General features: G+C 35.3%; 2 protein-coding genes across 2 annotated transcripts; both read right to left on the bottom strand.

Moving 5' to 3' along the window:
• Window positions 1-1,131: 1,131 nt before the first annotated feature.
• Window positions 1,132-4,112, bottom strand: LOC113304723 (expansin-like B1). Its single transcript, XM_026553865.1, has 4 exons — window positions 3,847-4,112; window positions 3,472-3,760; window positions 3,254-3,386; window positions 1,132-1,549 (listed from the first exon to the last, which is right to left on the bottom strand). The coding sequence occupies exons 1-4, from the start codon at window positions 4,004-4,006 to the stop codon at window positions 1,349-1,351; spliced, it is 783 nt and encodes a 260-aa protein (XP_026409650.1). The 5' UTR covers window positions 4,007-4,112; the 3' UTR covers window positions 1,132-1,348.
• Window positions 4,113-7,400: 3,288 nt separating this feature from the next.
• On the bottom strand, window positions 7,401-11,950 carry LOC113303144 (serine/threonine-protein kinase Aurora-3-like). The gene is made up of 5 exons (XM_026552141.1): window positions 11,700-11,950; window positions 11,488-11,583; window positions 7,975-8,189; window positions 7,795-7,867; window positions 7,401-7,702 (listed from the first exon to the last, which is right to left on the bottom strand). Exons 1-4 carry the CDS (start codon window positions 11,919-11,921, stop codon window positions 7,798-7,800), a joined length of 603 nt encoding a protein of 200 aa, XP_026407926.1. The 5' UTR covers window positions 11,922-11,950; the 3' UTR covers window positions 7,401-7,702; window positions 7,795-7,797.
• Between the last annotated feature and the right edge of the window lie 1,592 nt (window positions 11,951-13,542).

Below are 13,542 nucleotides of genomic sequence, written 5' to 3'. Positions count from 1 at the left end.
TGTGTGGTTATTGTTGGAAAATAATAAATAAAAATGATTTTTATAGCTTTTAAGAAAATAAATAACTTATTATTTTCTTTTGTGAATGAAAAACTTTTTAATCCCACATCGGGGAGTTCCTACTTCTTAAGTTGTTTTAAAGGAGTATACAAACTTATTAGTCCCACATCGGGGAGATCCCTCTTCTTAAGTTTTACTAGGATTTATATAAAAAGAAAAATTCTTAATCTATATAAAGAACAATATTTTCTCCATTGTTTTTTTAGACTTTCGTGATTTGTCTCAAGTGTTTTCTTAAGTGTAGATGGACGCTAATGTCTTAAAGATAGTGTGTTGAACACGTGACTCACTCTGTTTTTATAAAAAAAATTCATGTTGAAGAGATGCAGAGATTTGGAGAGCTCATCCGTTTCGTAAAGTCACTTCCTTTACAAAGGAGCTAAGTATCAACAACTACTATTTATTTGATTTTTCCCATTTTTGATAATTGCACTCAACAGTTGGTGCAGGGAAGAAGAAGTCATATTATTCAATTTTTAAGATTCCCTCTTGAAAAAATCTTACAGAAGTTGAAGGTCATGTCGGTGGTAATGTGGTAACTATATCATGTTGCTAATTATGTCGAGAACTTTATATTCTTAAAAGTTTGGCCGACGTTTGAAGGAGATGGAGGTGGAGTACTACTAGGGCATAACTTCAACACATGCACTTCTAGGAAGATGGAAGACATGTTTTATACACTCTCATGACATTTTTTTGTGATTTTATTGAAGATATTCAAGAAGAAAAAACTATATTAAAATGATTGGATTACAATCCCAAAACCATTCTCTCAATTTTCAGATTGTTTGGTACTCATGTTGGTAGTTCCTTACTTCTCTTCACAAATTACTTTTTGTTAGTACCTTTTTAGTTGTATTTCGATTTTTGATCTTGATGTTATTGAAGTCCATATAACTTTTAGTTTATGATGAATGAAATATTATGATATTTATTAAAAAAAAACACGAGTCTTTTTTCTCCTTTTCAAGTGAGATTCTTAGTTATGTGCATATCATTTAAAATAAACACTACATTAATGAAATGTTTCAAAAATAAAATAAAAAAATAAACTAACTTAATGATCTGACATTCATAGCAACTGGAAATCATGGAGTATATTATCATAATGATCTTCAACATACTAACTTTTTTTCAAGGGAAACTATCCACCCAAACTTATTGCTAAATAGTAGTACAATCAATTCAACAACTAAAAAAGATGAAAATTTAAGTACACGACCAAATTTAAATTGAATATTTAGTTAACAATATCTTAAGATTCGATCGATGGAGTGGTTGCCGGAAATCATACTTGTATTCCTGAATCATATACATCCCCTGCTTTCCAAACAGAAGGTATATTATTGACAGGAACAGCCCATGTCTCATCCCCATCCTCAACGTCACTCAACAATATCCTTATTGATAATGGTCCGCTAGGAGGGGAAACCACTGCCCATACTGCACCATGGCTTCGGTCCAATAACTTGCACGTCAAATTTTCAGTCTGCAATTTATAACCGGTAAATAAATTTGAAATGAGCTAAAAGATAAGATGGGAAGACAATCAAGCATGTTGCAGTTAGTAATCCAAACACATATGTGATTTAGTTTGATTTCGTATTTGATTACCTCTTAATTAGGTAATGTAAAACATGGGTCCTAGTAATTAGAACGGGTAACTTGTTAAGAATCGGTAAACATATTTTATATGTAGGATTATGGTTCCTATAAACTAGGATTTATGTGTTAAAGGAATTAATGGAGATAGTCTTGTAATGCCTTTAAAATCCTGTCTAAATGAATGAAATATGTACCAGAGTGTGTTAGTCATATCCCTCTCCTCTCAGTTCTCCCAGAAATCTAATATTTGATATCTAGAGCCAGCCGATCCTCAGAAATGGCGAAAAGATTTTTTTTTCTTTTTTTGTTTAACTTGAGTGGAAAATACGAGAAGTTGTAAAAGTTTATGATGAATAAGATTTTTAGGTAAGAAAAAACCTGAGAGAAGAAAAGTTTTGATTAAAAAATATTGGGAAGTAATATATTGTCTTATAATATTCAATTATTATTTTATATTCTCAAAATTTGCAATTAAAAAAAAATGAAAAAACAAAAATATCTTGAAAACAAGGGTTTCCAAGAAAAAAAATTGATATTAGAAAACAAGGATTTCCATTAATAAAAGAGTTATAAAACATGGGTTGTACTTTGTACCTGTGATACAGTAAAAGTTGGAAAACAAGGTTTCTAAGTAATAGATGAAAAATATGATGAAAAAAATCCTACTAATTAGTCTTTGGAAAACAAGGGTTTCCATCAAAGAAAAAAGTTTTTGAGTAAGAATTTTTTTTTAATAAAAAAAATATTTGATTATAATTTTTGTCGAGAATAGAAATTATTATGAACATGTTTTTGGTGAAGACTTTTTTTTGTTTAAAATATGTAGAGAGATTTTATAATTTGTTCAAAACTGTTATGCTAGTCGAAGCTATGCAGGATGTTGATTGGCTAACAAAGATGATCATGATGAGGAGGATCTTGATGACGATGATGATAGCGACAATAAATCAAAGATGTTGATTTATGATGATTATGATGATGCAATGATGAAGATAATGATGAATTAAACATGTTTGAATTAATGGAAGGAATCCAAACACATACATGATTTAGTTTGATTTGGTATTTGATTTCCTACATCTTGGTAATTAAGAATTGATAAACGTGTTTTATACGTACGATTATGGTTCCTATAAACTAGATATTATCTATTAAAGGAATTAGTGGACATAGTTTTGTATCAGAGTGTGTTAGCAATGTAGTCATATCTCTCTCCTCTCTGTTCTACGAGAAATTTATCAATTGATACGTCTACACCATGTTTGGATGTCATTCTAGAAATTGTTTTTGACTTCTGGAAGCAGGAGAGTCAGAAATTAGTTTGGGTACAAAATTTCAGAATGACTTATAGAAGCAACAAAGAATTTATCAATTGATACGTTTATAGCATGTTTGGATGTCATTCCAGAAGTTGCTTTTGACTTCTGGAAGCAGGAAAGTCAGAAATTAGTTTGGGTACAAAATTTCAGAATGACTTTAAAAGCAAAAAAGTTTAATTTTTGTGAAGCAAAAATATTTAGCTTTGACTTCTGCTTCTGAATTCTACTTCTGGAAAAATAGAAGCACTTCTGCTTACAATAGTTTTTACCTCGCATAATTGTACTGCAGTCACATCTTTCTTGCCTTGTTGATACCAAATAACAAAGGCTAAGTAGTGAGGATAGTTGCTGCTTTCATCAATCTTGAATTGAATGTTGTTGTTTGGATAAGAGCACGAAGTACTGCATGAACACAACAAGATTGGCAAACCAAAGCAAAGAAGATACAAAAAATAAAAAAATTGCATCAGTAAAAATATGTATTTACCGTCTATACTCGATTTCAACAATACCCTGATCTAGTATTGTCGCTGCTAAATCTTTAGTTTGAGCCATCTTTGCATAGGCACGTCTACTGAGTATGAAATCAGTGTTATCACTTGACCCGCTGTCAGTGATAACTACTGTCACTCCATTGTCTGAGCAGTAAGCAGGGTTGGTACATCTCACTTGGTAACAAGCCCCACATCCTACACCATCTCTATAAAGAGCAGATGCAGCTGATACATCTCCGCCATTAATTTTCGCTCCGAACGTACCAAAACCGCATGCTCCAACTATCATAAAATACAAGAAACATCAAAATATGCAAAACGACGTCAACAAGTTTGATCACCTATATACTTAGAATGTTTTTGGTCACCTTCTGTTCCTTTTTCGTCGGAGTTGGGGTAGTAAGCTGCTCTGGATTGAATAAAACAGTCGTTACATGTTGCAGCATCACATGGAATTTGCTGAAGTACAAGAAGTGGAGCAAAAAGGATGATAAGTACAAAGGGATAATTTGGAAAGCGGATAGCCATTGTATTGGCTTGAAAGTACGCACTAATTAGTGTTTAGAGAAAAAATGGTGAGTTAAAGTACTAATGAATGGTAGGTAAGTACAGTTGTGGTGTGAGAATTAAACAAAGGGTTGAGGTGTATTTATAGTAGTAGTACATGAACATCAAAATTGAAGATGACAAACTTTGAAATTCAGTTAAAGTTTTATTGTTAAAAAGTGAATGAAGAATGAAAGATTCTGCCTTGTTTTGAAAGTGATTTTATGTAGCAACCTTGTTAGACTTCAAATAATCTTTAGAAGTAATGATCACATTTTTCCTTTTATCATATATATGAATTTCTTGATTCCTTTATACCAGTCTTTTTTTTTTTCCTTCGATGAAAATCTTGCTATTATGTTATATATCCAATCAATATATCTTGTATAGTTTTGGGAAACATTCTCTTTACTAGTTAGCTAGTGATAAGATAAAGTTCAAGTGTTTTGTGATAAAGGATTGATTTCTCTCTATTTTCATTTCAATATTTGGTCATTTTTGATCAGTGAAAAAAACTTCACTCTAGTCTATATAGGTGAGGTGAATTATTTTTGGTTAAAATCTTCAAACCATCTGACTATCTAAGAACTAGCTTAGCTACTACTAGTAGTTGAAATTTGGTGGTGACATTGTCGTCGAGATTGACCATATTTTATGTAACTTTCCCGAACGAGATAATCTGTGGGAGAACGTAGGTTAGAATGATAAATCTGCACGTAATTACAAAATGATTTCACACCAAATATATAGATGGATATGCTTTGAATTTGAATATTTACTAGATGAGTTTGCTTGTTATTTTGAAACTTGAGAGTGCAGAAAATTGATGAACGGCTTGTTTGGGTAATGATGACATTGTATAGCAGCCCAATTAATTGCAGAGTTCATATGTGCGCATAATTAAGCTCATCATAATACATGAGGTTCATGCATGAAACTTGTAAGATAATAAAACCCATGTTTTTATTTGTAAATGGAATATATTAGCCATACTTGAAGCTAACTAGTGCATGCGTCTTCATTTAACACCTAACTAATTAATCATCATTATAAGTTATAACCCTACTAGGAGCGTCCACAGTGGTGCGAGTATAACTAAAGACCAAAGACTAAAAAAAAAGATCAGGTGACGACTAAATTTGGTCGCGCGTTGATATAAAGTCCGCTTCATCGTCCAGCGTAGATAAAGATTACGCCTGGCATGGGGCGTTGATAAAGATAACGCCTGGTATGGGGCGTTGATAAAGATAACACCTGGTATGGGGCGTGAACTATAGCAACGCCTGGTGTGTGGGACGGAGATTATACGTTCGCCCGGATTCAAAAAAAAATAAAAAAAATGGGGCGTTGATAAAGACAACGCCCCAAACAAAGTTTTCAAAACTAGTTAATGGTGGGATCATGACTATATCAACGTCCCAAGAGAGGCGTTAACTTTATGTACGCCCCATCCAGGCGGACATTATACCAACGCCCCATCCAGGCGGACATTATACCAACGCCCCTGCATCAGGCGTTAACTTTACGAACGCGCGGCTACATGCGTTAACTTGATCGCTGACCAAATTTGGTCTGGGTTTTACTCTTTGATCAAATTTTGATCGATGGTCCGTCCCACCACGCCAGCCCACTCGACACCAAATTTGGGTTTAGTCGTCCACTGCAGTTGCTCTAGGAGACACCAACCTTGATTATATATAATCAGCACTGTTTTTAAAATCTTCGTTTAATTGCCTTGCCTGCAGTATGATTGATTGTGTTGGGTAAATTGGTCTGCCATGAGTGGTTTTGTTTATGATGTAGCCCTTTTAGTACTTTTGCTTTTCAAATAGTGCCCAGTCATTGTTACAAACAAGGTCACTAGGTCAGTGGCGTCTTTAGAACAGTAAGCGCGAAGCGTCCTAACCAATTGGCGAAAAAGGGACAGAGTGAATCCGTGTTGTACTCTCCTTCTTGCTCTTGACTTATAATGGTGGTAATACGCAAAATGTGGTTCAATTCAAGGCAGCTGAAAATAAGCCAGACATACATTGGATAGGATCAGAAATAGCGTCAGTGACATCAAATTCCACATTGGAACCACATCAACCTTTGTAATGTGGATAAAATTTAACTACATTGGAGTATATTCAGATACCTTCTTCTCTATGTGGATGGTCCTAGTTTTTCTCCTTTTATCATTTACTTTTGGACACTTTCCATCATCCTTCCTTTGTGGGTATCTTGGAATTTCTTTTCATTGATGAAGACACAGATGTGAACAAAGAATCAAGTAACAATATACAGTGGTTATGCGGTAAGCAGGGGCAAAAAAAAACTCAATCTGGGGTTCAAATGTAACTAAAATACCCAATTTTAACGGTTTTATGTAAAACATTTGTATCCTTAAAAATTTGTTGGCAAGGACAATTGCACCCACTTGATCTCTATGCCTGTGACAACATATCATGTCGAACTATAAGTAGTGGTATCGAATTGCCTTGTCGGGGGTCTAGGACTCCGGTATTAAACATATGAAGGCTTGATTTCAAATCCGCAAATATGAACCAATAACTTCATGCAAGTCGAGCACAAAAAGAACAGGTACATGGCGATTATGTTGAAAATATAATCCCCTGATCTAAAAATGCTTATGCGAGCATTACGTTTCGAGGGGTTGGTATATTAAAAAAAAATCTCGGACCAACTCCTAATTTTCATTCTGGACGAAACTATGATGAACTTTTAGCACTCTTTATTAAAGTAAGTCATAGCAGGGTCCCTGTTAGAATTTGAATAAAAAAACTTGTTTTTCCATTCTCCAAAAATCAATCGCGCCTACCAGGAGTCGAACCCAAGTCTATTTCTTGGACAGCAATGATCCAAAGTCCAAAAAGGTAGACTACAAGCGCAAAATGAAACGAAAAATGATTAATATACCGAGAGACTTCTCCCGACACATGTGGTGGGACCACAAAACCCACCCCTTATAATCTCCCGTGGGCCCAGGGGTTATGTGGGTGCATTGGAATTTCTCGGGGGATAGATTTCGGTCAGTCTATTATTCCCCAAATGAAATTCGATTGTAATTCCTGACGTAGCTTCATATGCTCACGAGTCATGACTACTGATAATGACAATTAAACTTTCAGAGGTGATGTTGCAGACAATTAAACTTACAACATGGAATTCCTGTCATCAAAACAGAAGTTAGATCTGTACCTGAGACCTTCAACAGCTTCTAGCAACATAAAGCACGACAAAGTTTAATAGAGTACATATACATTGACTATCAGCGAAATTGATTTTCCCTTTCAGAAGGGGGTTAAATGCTAAATTCACTGAGGACCTGATTCAAAGTAACGAACAAAAAAAAGAAAAGAGAAGAAGATTGGAAATCTTACTGTGAATAGACAAAGATAATTTCAGTTGCAGAAGTCATACAACTTACATTCGACGAACCTTTCAAGAAGACAGTGTCAACTTCTAAAGCTTTAGAAGAAGACCTTATATCTCAGCAAATACAATTACATCATTTTGGTGTACAAAATATATATGAGCCACTGGTGATTATGTTAAGAATTTGCTATAGATCTTCTACTCACTGCAAGCACCAGATGGGTCTGCATTCTTAGTTATCCAGGGATGTACTAAAATCTTTGACAGTGGAAGTCTCTTCGAGGGATCCTTCACCAAAAGCTGCAAATGTGAGTTGCAAAAATGTCAAACTAATTTCCACTTAAAATAAATGTATTATGTGCAAAATTAAATTGTAGCGCTCTTAGACATACCAATCACACGAGATTTTTAGCTTCCACTGACACATGAGGGGTTGGAGGGAAGCTGTACTCAAGCTTCATTATCCTGTAGACAAAAATTGTTACGTACATCAAATTTTTTGAATTACTATGAAACCAAAGAAACCATGTAGGAGGTACAGAAGCTGAATCCCGAAGATCTGAATTCACTACCTTCTAAATGTTTCGTTCTGTGTCTCGGCTTCAAATGGCGGAACCCCAAAAAGGAATTCGTAACAGAGAATACCCATAGTCCAGGTATCAACCGAGTAGTCATGACCTTTGTTCTCAACCATTTCTGGTGCTAAGTAATCTAATGTCCCACACATTGTATGTCTCTTCTTATTTGACTGTACAGACCATCCAAAGTCCGCAACTTTCAGTCGTCCCTGCAATAAAAGGAAAGATGCAACCAAAATTCAACTCCCTTATATTAATGCACAGTTTCAACTAACAACTGATAAAGTTAAATGCTTAGTCAGACTTCTATGGTCTTGAACAAATTATGTGTTAATTTGTATATCTTAAAAATCTATTGTAACCCCCATATACAAACACTATGAACTATCAGGATTGGAAACCTCAAACAATCAGTATCAGACCATTACAAAATTGACCCAACAACCCTACATTCCTCAAAGTAACAACAACGACAAACAAAATGTTCTTTTTTTTTTCCTCACTGCCTAATGCACAAGGTAAAACAGTTCCTACATGTACAACACCTATTGGCTCCTCGCTTGGAACGTGCTGTAACCATGAGCATAAACAATGACCTTGTATTTAAGATTTAATTAATACTTAAACAATTAACCTTCCCTTGAAAGATAATCTGTCTCCTATTTTCACGAGGTGTAATTTTTTTTTGTCCCCATCCTGTTTTAACCAAACAATATATAGGGATATACATTGCAGGAATTTTATTCCTCGAAATGATGTTCCTTACTCACCAACCAAATGTGCCATACGAGTATGTAATATGACACCGAATGAATATACGCGAGAACTTGCTAGCAACACACACAGCTCGATGGTTGATAATCAAGCAGATCAGAAACCACTTCATCGTATAAATCCACTTAAGACATAAGAATTGGAGGCTCACATTTCAGATTGCCGGCATAGATTGGCATGTTGTGGAAATCTCTTACATGCACAATGCTATTCATATGCAAAAAAAAAAAAAAAAAAGATGAACTCATATCATGAACCTAAATTTAAATTAGCATATCTAATCCAACATATCTTGCTAAATGTATTGCAACAAACTTAGGCATCTAACTGTGAGCCTAGCCTTAACGTCAATAGAACTCATCAATAAATGAACAGAACAACCTCTAATTCACAAGGATAACAAAACCCACCTAGCTGTGAGGGTTTAATAGACAAAATCATAAACTCATCGGCCTCAACCGTCCACCCTTTGAGCCACCCCTGATGCTCCTCAAGCTAATGGATTTGTCAAGAAACTTACAACCTCGTGTTGAGGAAATCATATGAAGGATAACAAGTTCATTCCCCAAGATACACTGAAAATGTCTCAACAAAAGCAAAATCTATTATCTGCCTGTGGAAAATTGAAATGTTAAATTAGCAGAGAGCTGCTAAATCAACACTTCTACAACACAGCTCGAAGCTTGGATATTTAACATCTACAAAGATAGATAAACTCTTTGGAAGTGGGACTAGTAAGTTGCTCCATAGAATCTCCGACCATGATTCATATGAAAGAGGTTAAGAGGATTCTATATCCAATGTAAACTAGATCTGGACTCGTCCATCCTCCTAGCTAAAGGCCAATGTGAGTGTTGGTTATTCGAGATATATTATTGGGAGCACTTTTGGGTTTAAAAGAACAACCTAAGTGAAGCTTTTTAGATTATTGAAACTAGTATGTGGTTTCTGGGCTTATATTTGTCAATCTCTCTAGCTTCATAAGGTATTTATGCAACTCTAGATTTGAGACAAAACTTGTTTAAAGCCCTAAATTTTTGCAAGATGTGGGGAGGCAAACATTGAAAAAGCTAAGCACAAGGCTGATAGCATAGGACATCAATATTACCCAAATCATCACAAAGACTTGTTTGGAGGCTTTTGAGATTACCGATCATGCAAGAGGTAAATGTCTATAATCACCCTATTGTGATCTGAGAGGATTTATCGAGATTTGATGATGAATATAGTTGAGGATGACGAAAGACGTCTACCAGATAATCTAGTTGCACAAGCGACAGCTGGGAAATACACAAACAGAATGACGAACAAAACCATAAGGAAACACAGTTAAAAACAATGCAAAAACTAAATAGAGAAAATGTTTCTGCCAATGTCATAGACAGCTAATTGACGGTTAATTATGCTCTCAAACACAGATCAGAAACTCCATTAGGCCAATAAGAAAGCCAATTGACCGAAACCTATAGATCGAACTACAACGCGGAATGCTTTCATATCAAACCAGTAGTGAATGCTTGGTATCTGTTCAACCATTGGTAAATTCACCATGTCTACAGTTGAGTCCCTGTAACACTTAATGTATTAAGTGTTTTCTAGGGTTAAGCTGACAAACCCAACCTACGCTCACTTCAAATTTAGAAGCAATGTAATAATTATGTGCTTATGCAATAGAAAAAGGTCCAATAGAAAAGCCAGTGAGCCGAGAGTAACACTACATATGTAACAAAACCAGCACACATGGTGACACCTTCGTATTTATTTCTTGCTCTGAGTGAAGTTCCATGAGATTTGAGGGACGCCTATTCAAGTATACCTGGGCAACTCCAAAGATTTTTAAGACTTGCGCATAGAGAGGAATGACTAAGTGCAACAACTAACAAGGGTTTGGTTCTGTGCCAAGCACTTAGACACACAACCAAGTATCCAGCAGCAATATCAACTCCTTAATCTTAGCAATACCTCTCTCTATACGACACCATCAACAAATTTCATAAAATTAAAACTTGGAAAGAACAGTCAATCCTTGTACCAATCCAACTAGCTAGGATGCACTCTATACAACACCATAGATTAGATACTTTTACATCTAAACACAAACTATCCAGCCTGGTTGCTTATAAAGACAATGTTTGTGCATATGTGCACTTCATGTAAAGAATATGAGGTAAATCAATGCATAATAACTTCAATACAGCAGCATTTCCTCATAAACTTTTGGTTTATACTAGATAGTGGCATGCAGTAATTCCACTGAAAGTTATTACGGTTAATATTACCAACCAATGCTTGATCTACATTTAAAACCCTCTATCCCTCATGGTTTCTAATAAAAATTCCTACTAATAACAATATAGGTTCTAATAGGAGAGAGATGTCGAAAAATTCTCCGGCTCATTATCTCTATGAATGATATGCTTCTCATGGCAGTAAACAGAACATTCTTTTCAAAATAATAACAAAACCAAACAGCATGTTTCTTCTTCTCTTCACAGCCTAAAAAAACAATGATCATTTCATTTTCGTTAAATTCAATTGAATTCCTAAATGTACAACACCTATTACTCAAGTTCAATACCAACCCATGGTTGATCTACATTTAAATGCATATGTCTAACTAGAGTATAATCATTCACAGTTAAATGCATATGATGCATACGATACTGCGGAATAAACAAAGATTTCTAATAATAACAGTTTCGGTTATAAGGGTTAAGAGATATCGAAATTTACCTCATGATCAAGCAACAAATTCTCCGGCTTAATATCTCTATGAATGATATTCTTCTCATGGCAGTAAGCTAATGCTTTTGCAAGGCTTGCAATGTACTGAATTTCAACCAAAACAAAAAAGAACCCAAAGAACATAATCAGCAAATTAACATAAACAAACCCTAGAAAAACAAAACAATTCAAAAATCAAAAGTTTAAGGATTTGTGCTTACAGTAGCAGCTTGTCTCTCAGTCAGATGACCAGTTTTACTAAGTAAACCATAAAGTTCACCTTTAGCAGTATATTCAAGAATCAAGAAAATCCTTTCATCATCACCAAACCAACCATAGAGACTTATGAAAGTCACAATTTTCCTCCACATCTTGAACTTGAAGATCATAACATTTCTTAACAGAGAAGCTCCCCATACTATCAACTTCATCCTCTTCTTCATTTAAGCCATGCACTGGACCCAATGCATTACACATTAAATCCCATTCAAGCTGCTCTGTAGCTGTCAATCTTCTCCTTGCTTCACAAACTAAAACTCCATCAACCACCATTTCTGCCACTGAAGCAGTTTTGTTTTTACAAGCTTTATAAATGCCTGCAAATCTAACACTGAGCTTACCCAAACTAGACCATTCATCCAAGCAAAACCTTACTGACTTCTCACTATTCACTTTGACAGTAATCTTATCCTGCAAAAAAGAAGATGAATTGAGTATGTTCTTCCATACACTCCTTCCCTTGGGTTTAATATCATCACTAGGCAACAAAACATCTGGATTATTACTGAATTTCTCCTGCACTACCCTTCTCCACATCATCTTCTTCTCCCTAGAGTACCTCCATATCCACTTAGCATTTAGAGATTTACTAGTACATCTGAGATTCTTAATACCCAAACCATCTAAATTCTTAGGCCTGCATATCTTTATCCAAGACACCCAGCATATTTTCCTTCTATTTTCATTTCATCCCACAAAAAATTCCTCATCAATCTTGTTATCTTCTTCTCCACCTCTGCAGGCATATGAATCAAAGACAAAAAATAAACAGGCAAGCTAGCAAGACAACTCTTTATCAACACCAATCTGCCTGCCTTATTTAAAAACTTCTTCTTCCAAGTTGCAAGCTTATTCTCCATTCTCTGGATAACATCATCCTATACAGCAGCACTTCTTGCAGTAGCACCAATTGGCAATCCTAAATACTTGATAGGCAATTTCTCCACTTTGCAGCCAAGCTCCATAGCTAATGAAGAAATAACACCATCAGCACCAACACTTATTAATGAACTCTTCTCGAGGTTCAGCTTCAGCCCTGTCAACATTTCAAAAGAATTCAAAATAAGATAAAGATTCCTGATTTCCTCCACAGTAGCATCCACAAACAAAATTATATCATCTGCAAACTGTAAGTGTGAAATAATGCAGCCATTTTCCTTGACTTGGAACCCATGAATCTGCCCTCTTCTCACTGCATCCAGCACTAACTTTGATAAAGCCTCCACCACTAATAAGAATAAGAAGGGAGACAAAGAATCCCCCTGTCTTAAGCCTTTTGATGGCTTTATTTTCTCAGTTGAACTCCCATTAACCAAAACTAAAATGTGAGTTGAAGATATGCACCATTTTATCCAAGAATTCCACTTACTACCAAATCCATGCTTCTCAATAATCCTCAAAAGAGTCTTCCACTTCATATTATCAAATGCTTTTTCCATGTCTATTTTGCACAAAACTCCAGCCTTCTTCTCTTTTAGTCTACTGTCAATACATTCCCCAGCTATCAAAACTCTATCCAATATCCGTCTCTCCTTGACAAAAGCCCCTTGGTAATCTGACACCAACTTATCCATAACCAACTTCAACCTGTTTTCCAACACCTTTGATAACACTTTATAAGAACTTCCAAGAAGACTCAGAGGCCTGAAATCTTTACAAGTACTTGTATCCTCCTTCTTTGGAATCAAAGAGACAAAAGAACAATTCAATCTCCAATCCCATGTCCCTATGCTGTAAAACTCCCCCATCAACCTCATAAAATCCTCCTTAATAATTTGCCAACAT

The sequence above is a fragment of the Papaver somniferum genome, chromosome 8 (assembly GCF_003573695.1).
Source record: "Papaver somniferum cultivar HN1 chromosome 8, ASM357369v1, whole genome shotgun sequence".
Lineage (NCBI taxonomy): Eukaryota > Viridiplantae > Streptophyta > Magnoliopsida > Ranunculales > Papaveraceae > Papaver > Papaver somniferum.
This window is presented reverse-complemented; position numbering and strand designations above follow the sequence as displayed.

Excerpts from the sequence above, each read along its gene's own strand:
- LOC113304723 (XM_026553865.1), bottom strand. The coding sequence starts at position 4,006 with ATGGCTATCCGCTTTCCAAATTATCCCTTTGTACTTATCATCCTTTTT. Across the intron at positions 3,761-3,846 it reads CGACGAAAAAGGAACAGAAG|TTGGAGCATGCGGTTTTGGT; the intron begins GTGACCAAAAAC and ends ATTTTATGATAG. Across the intron at positions 3,387-3,471 it reads GTTGAAATCGAGTATAGACG|TACTTCGTGCTCTTATCCAA; the intron begins GTAAATACATAT and ends GTGTTCATGCAG.
- LOC113303144 (XM_026552141.1), bottom strand. The coding sequence starts at position 11,921 with ATGAAGAAGAGGATGAAGTTGATAGTATGGGGAGCTTCTCTGTTAAGA. Across the intron at positions 11,584-11,699 it reads CTGAGAGACAAGCTGCTACT|TACATTGCAAGCCTTGCAAA; the intron begins GTAAGCACAAAT and ends GTTGAAATTCAG. Across the intron at positions 7,868-7,974 it reads CAGAACGAAACATTTAGAAG|GATAATGAAGCTTGAGTACA; the intron begins GTAGTGAATTCA and ends TTTTGTCTACAG.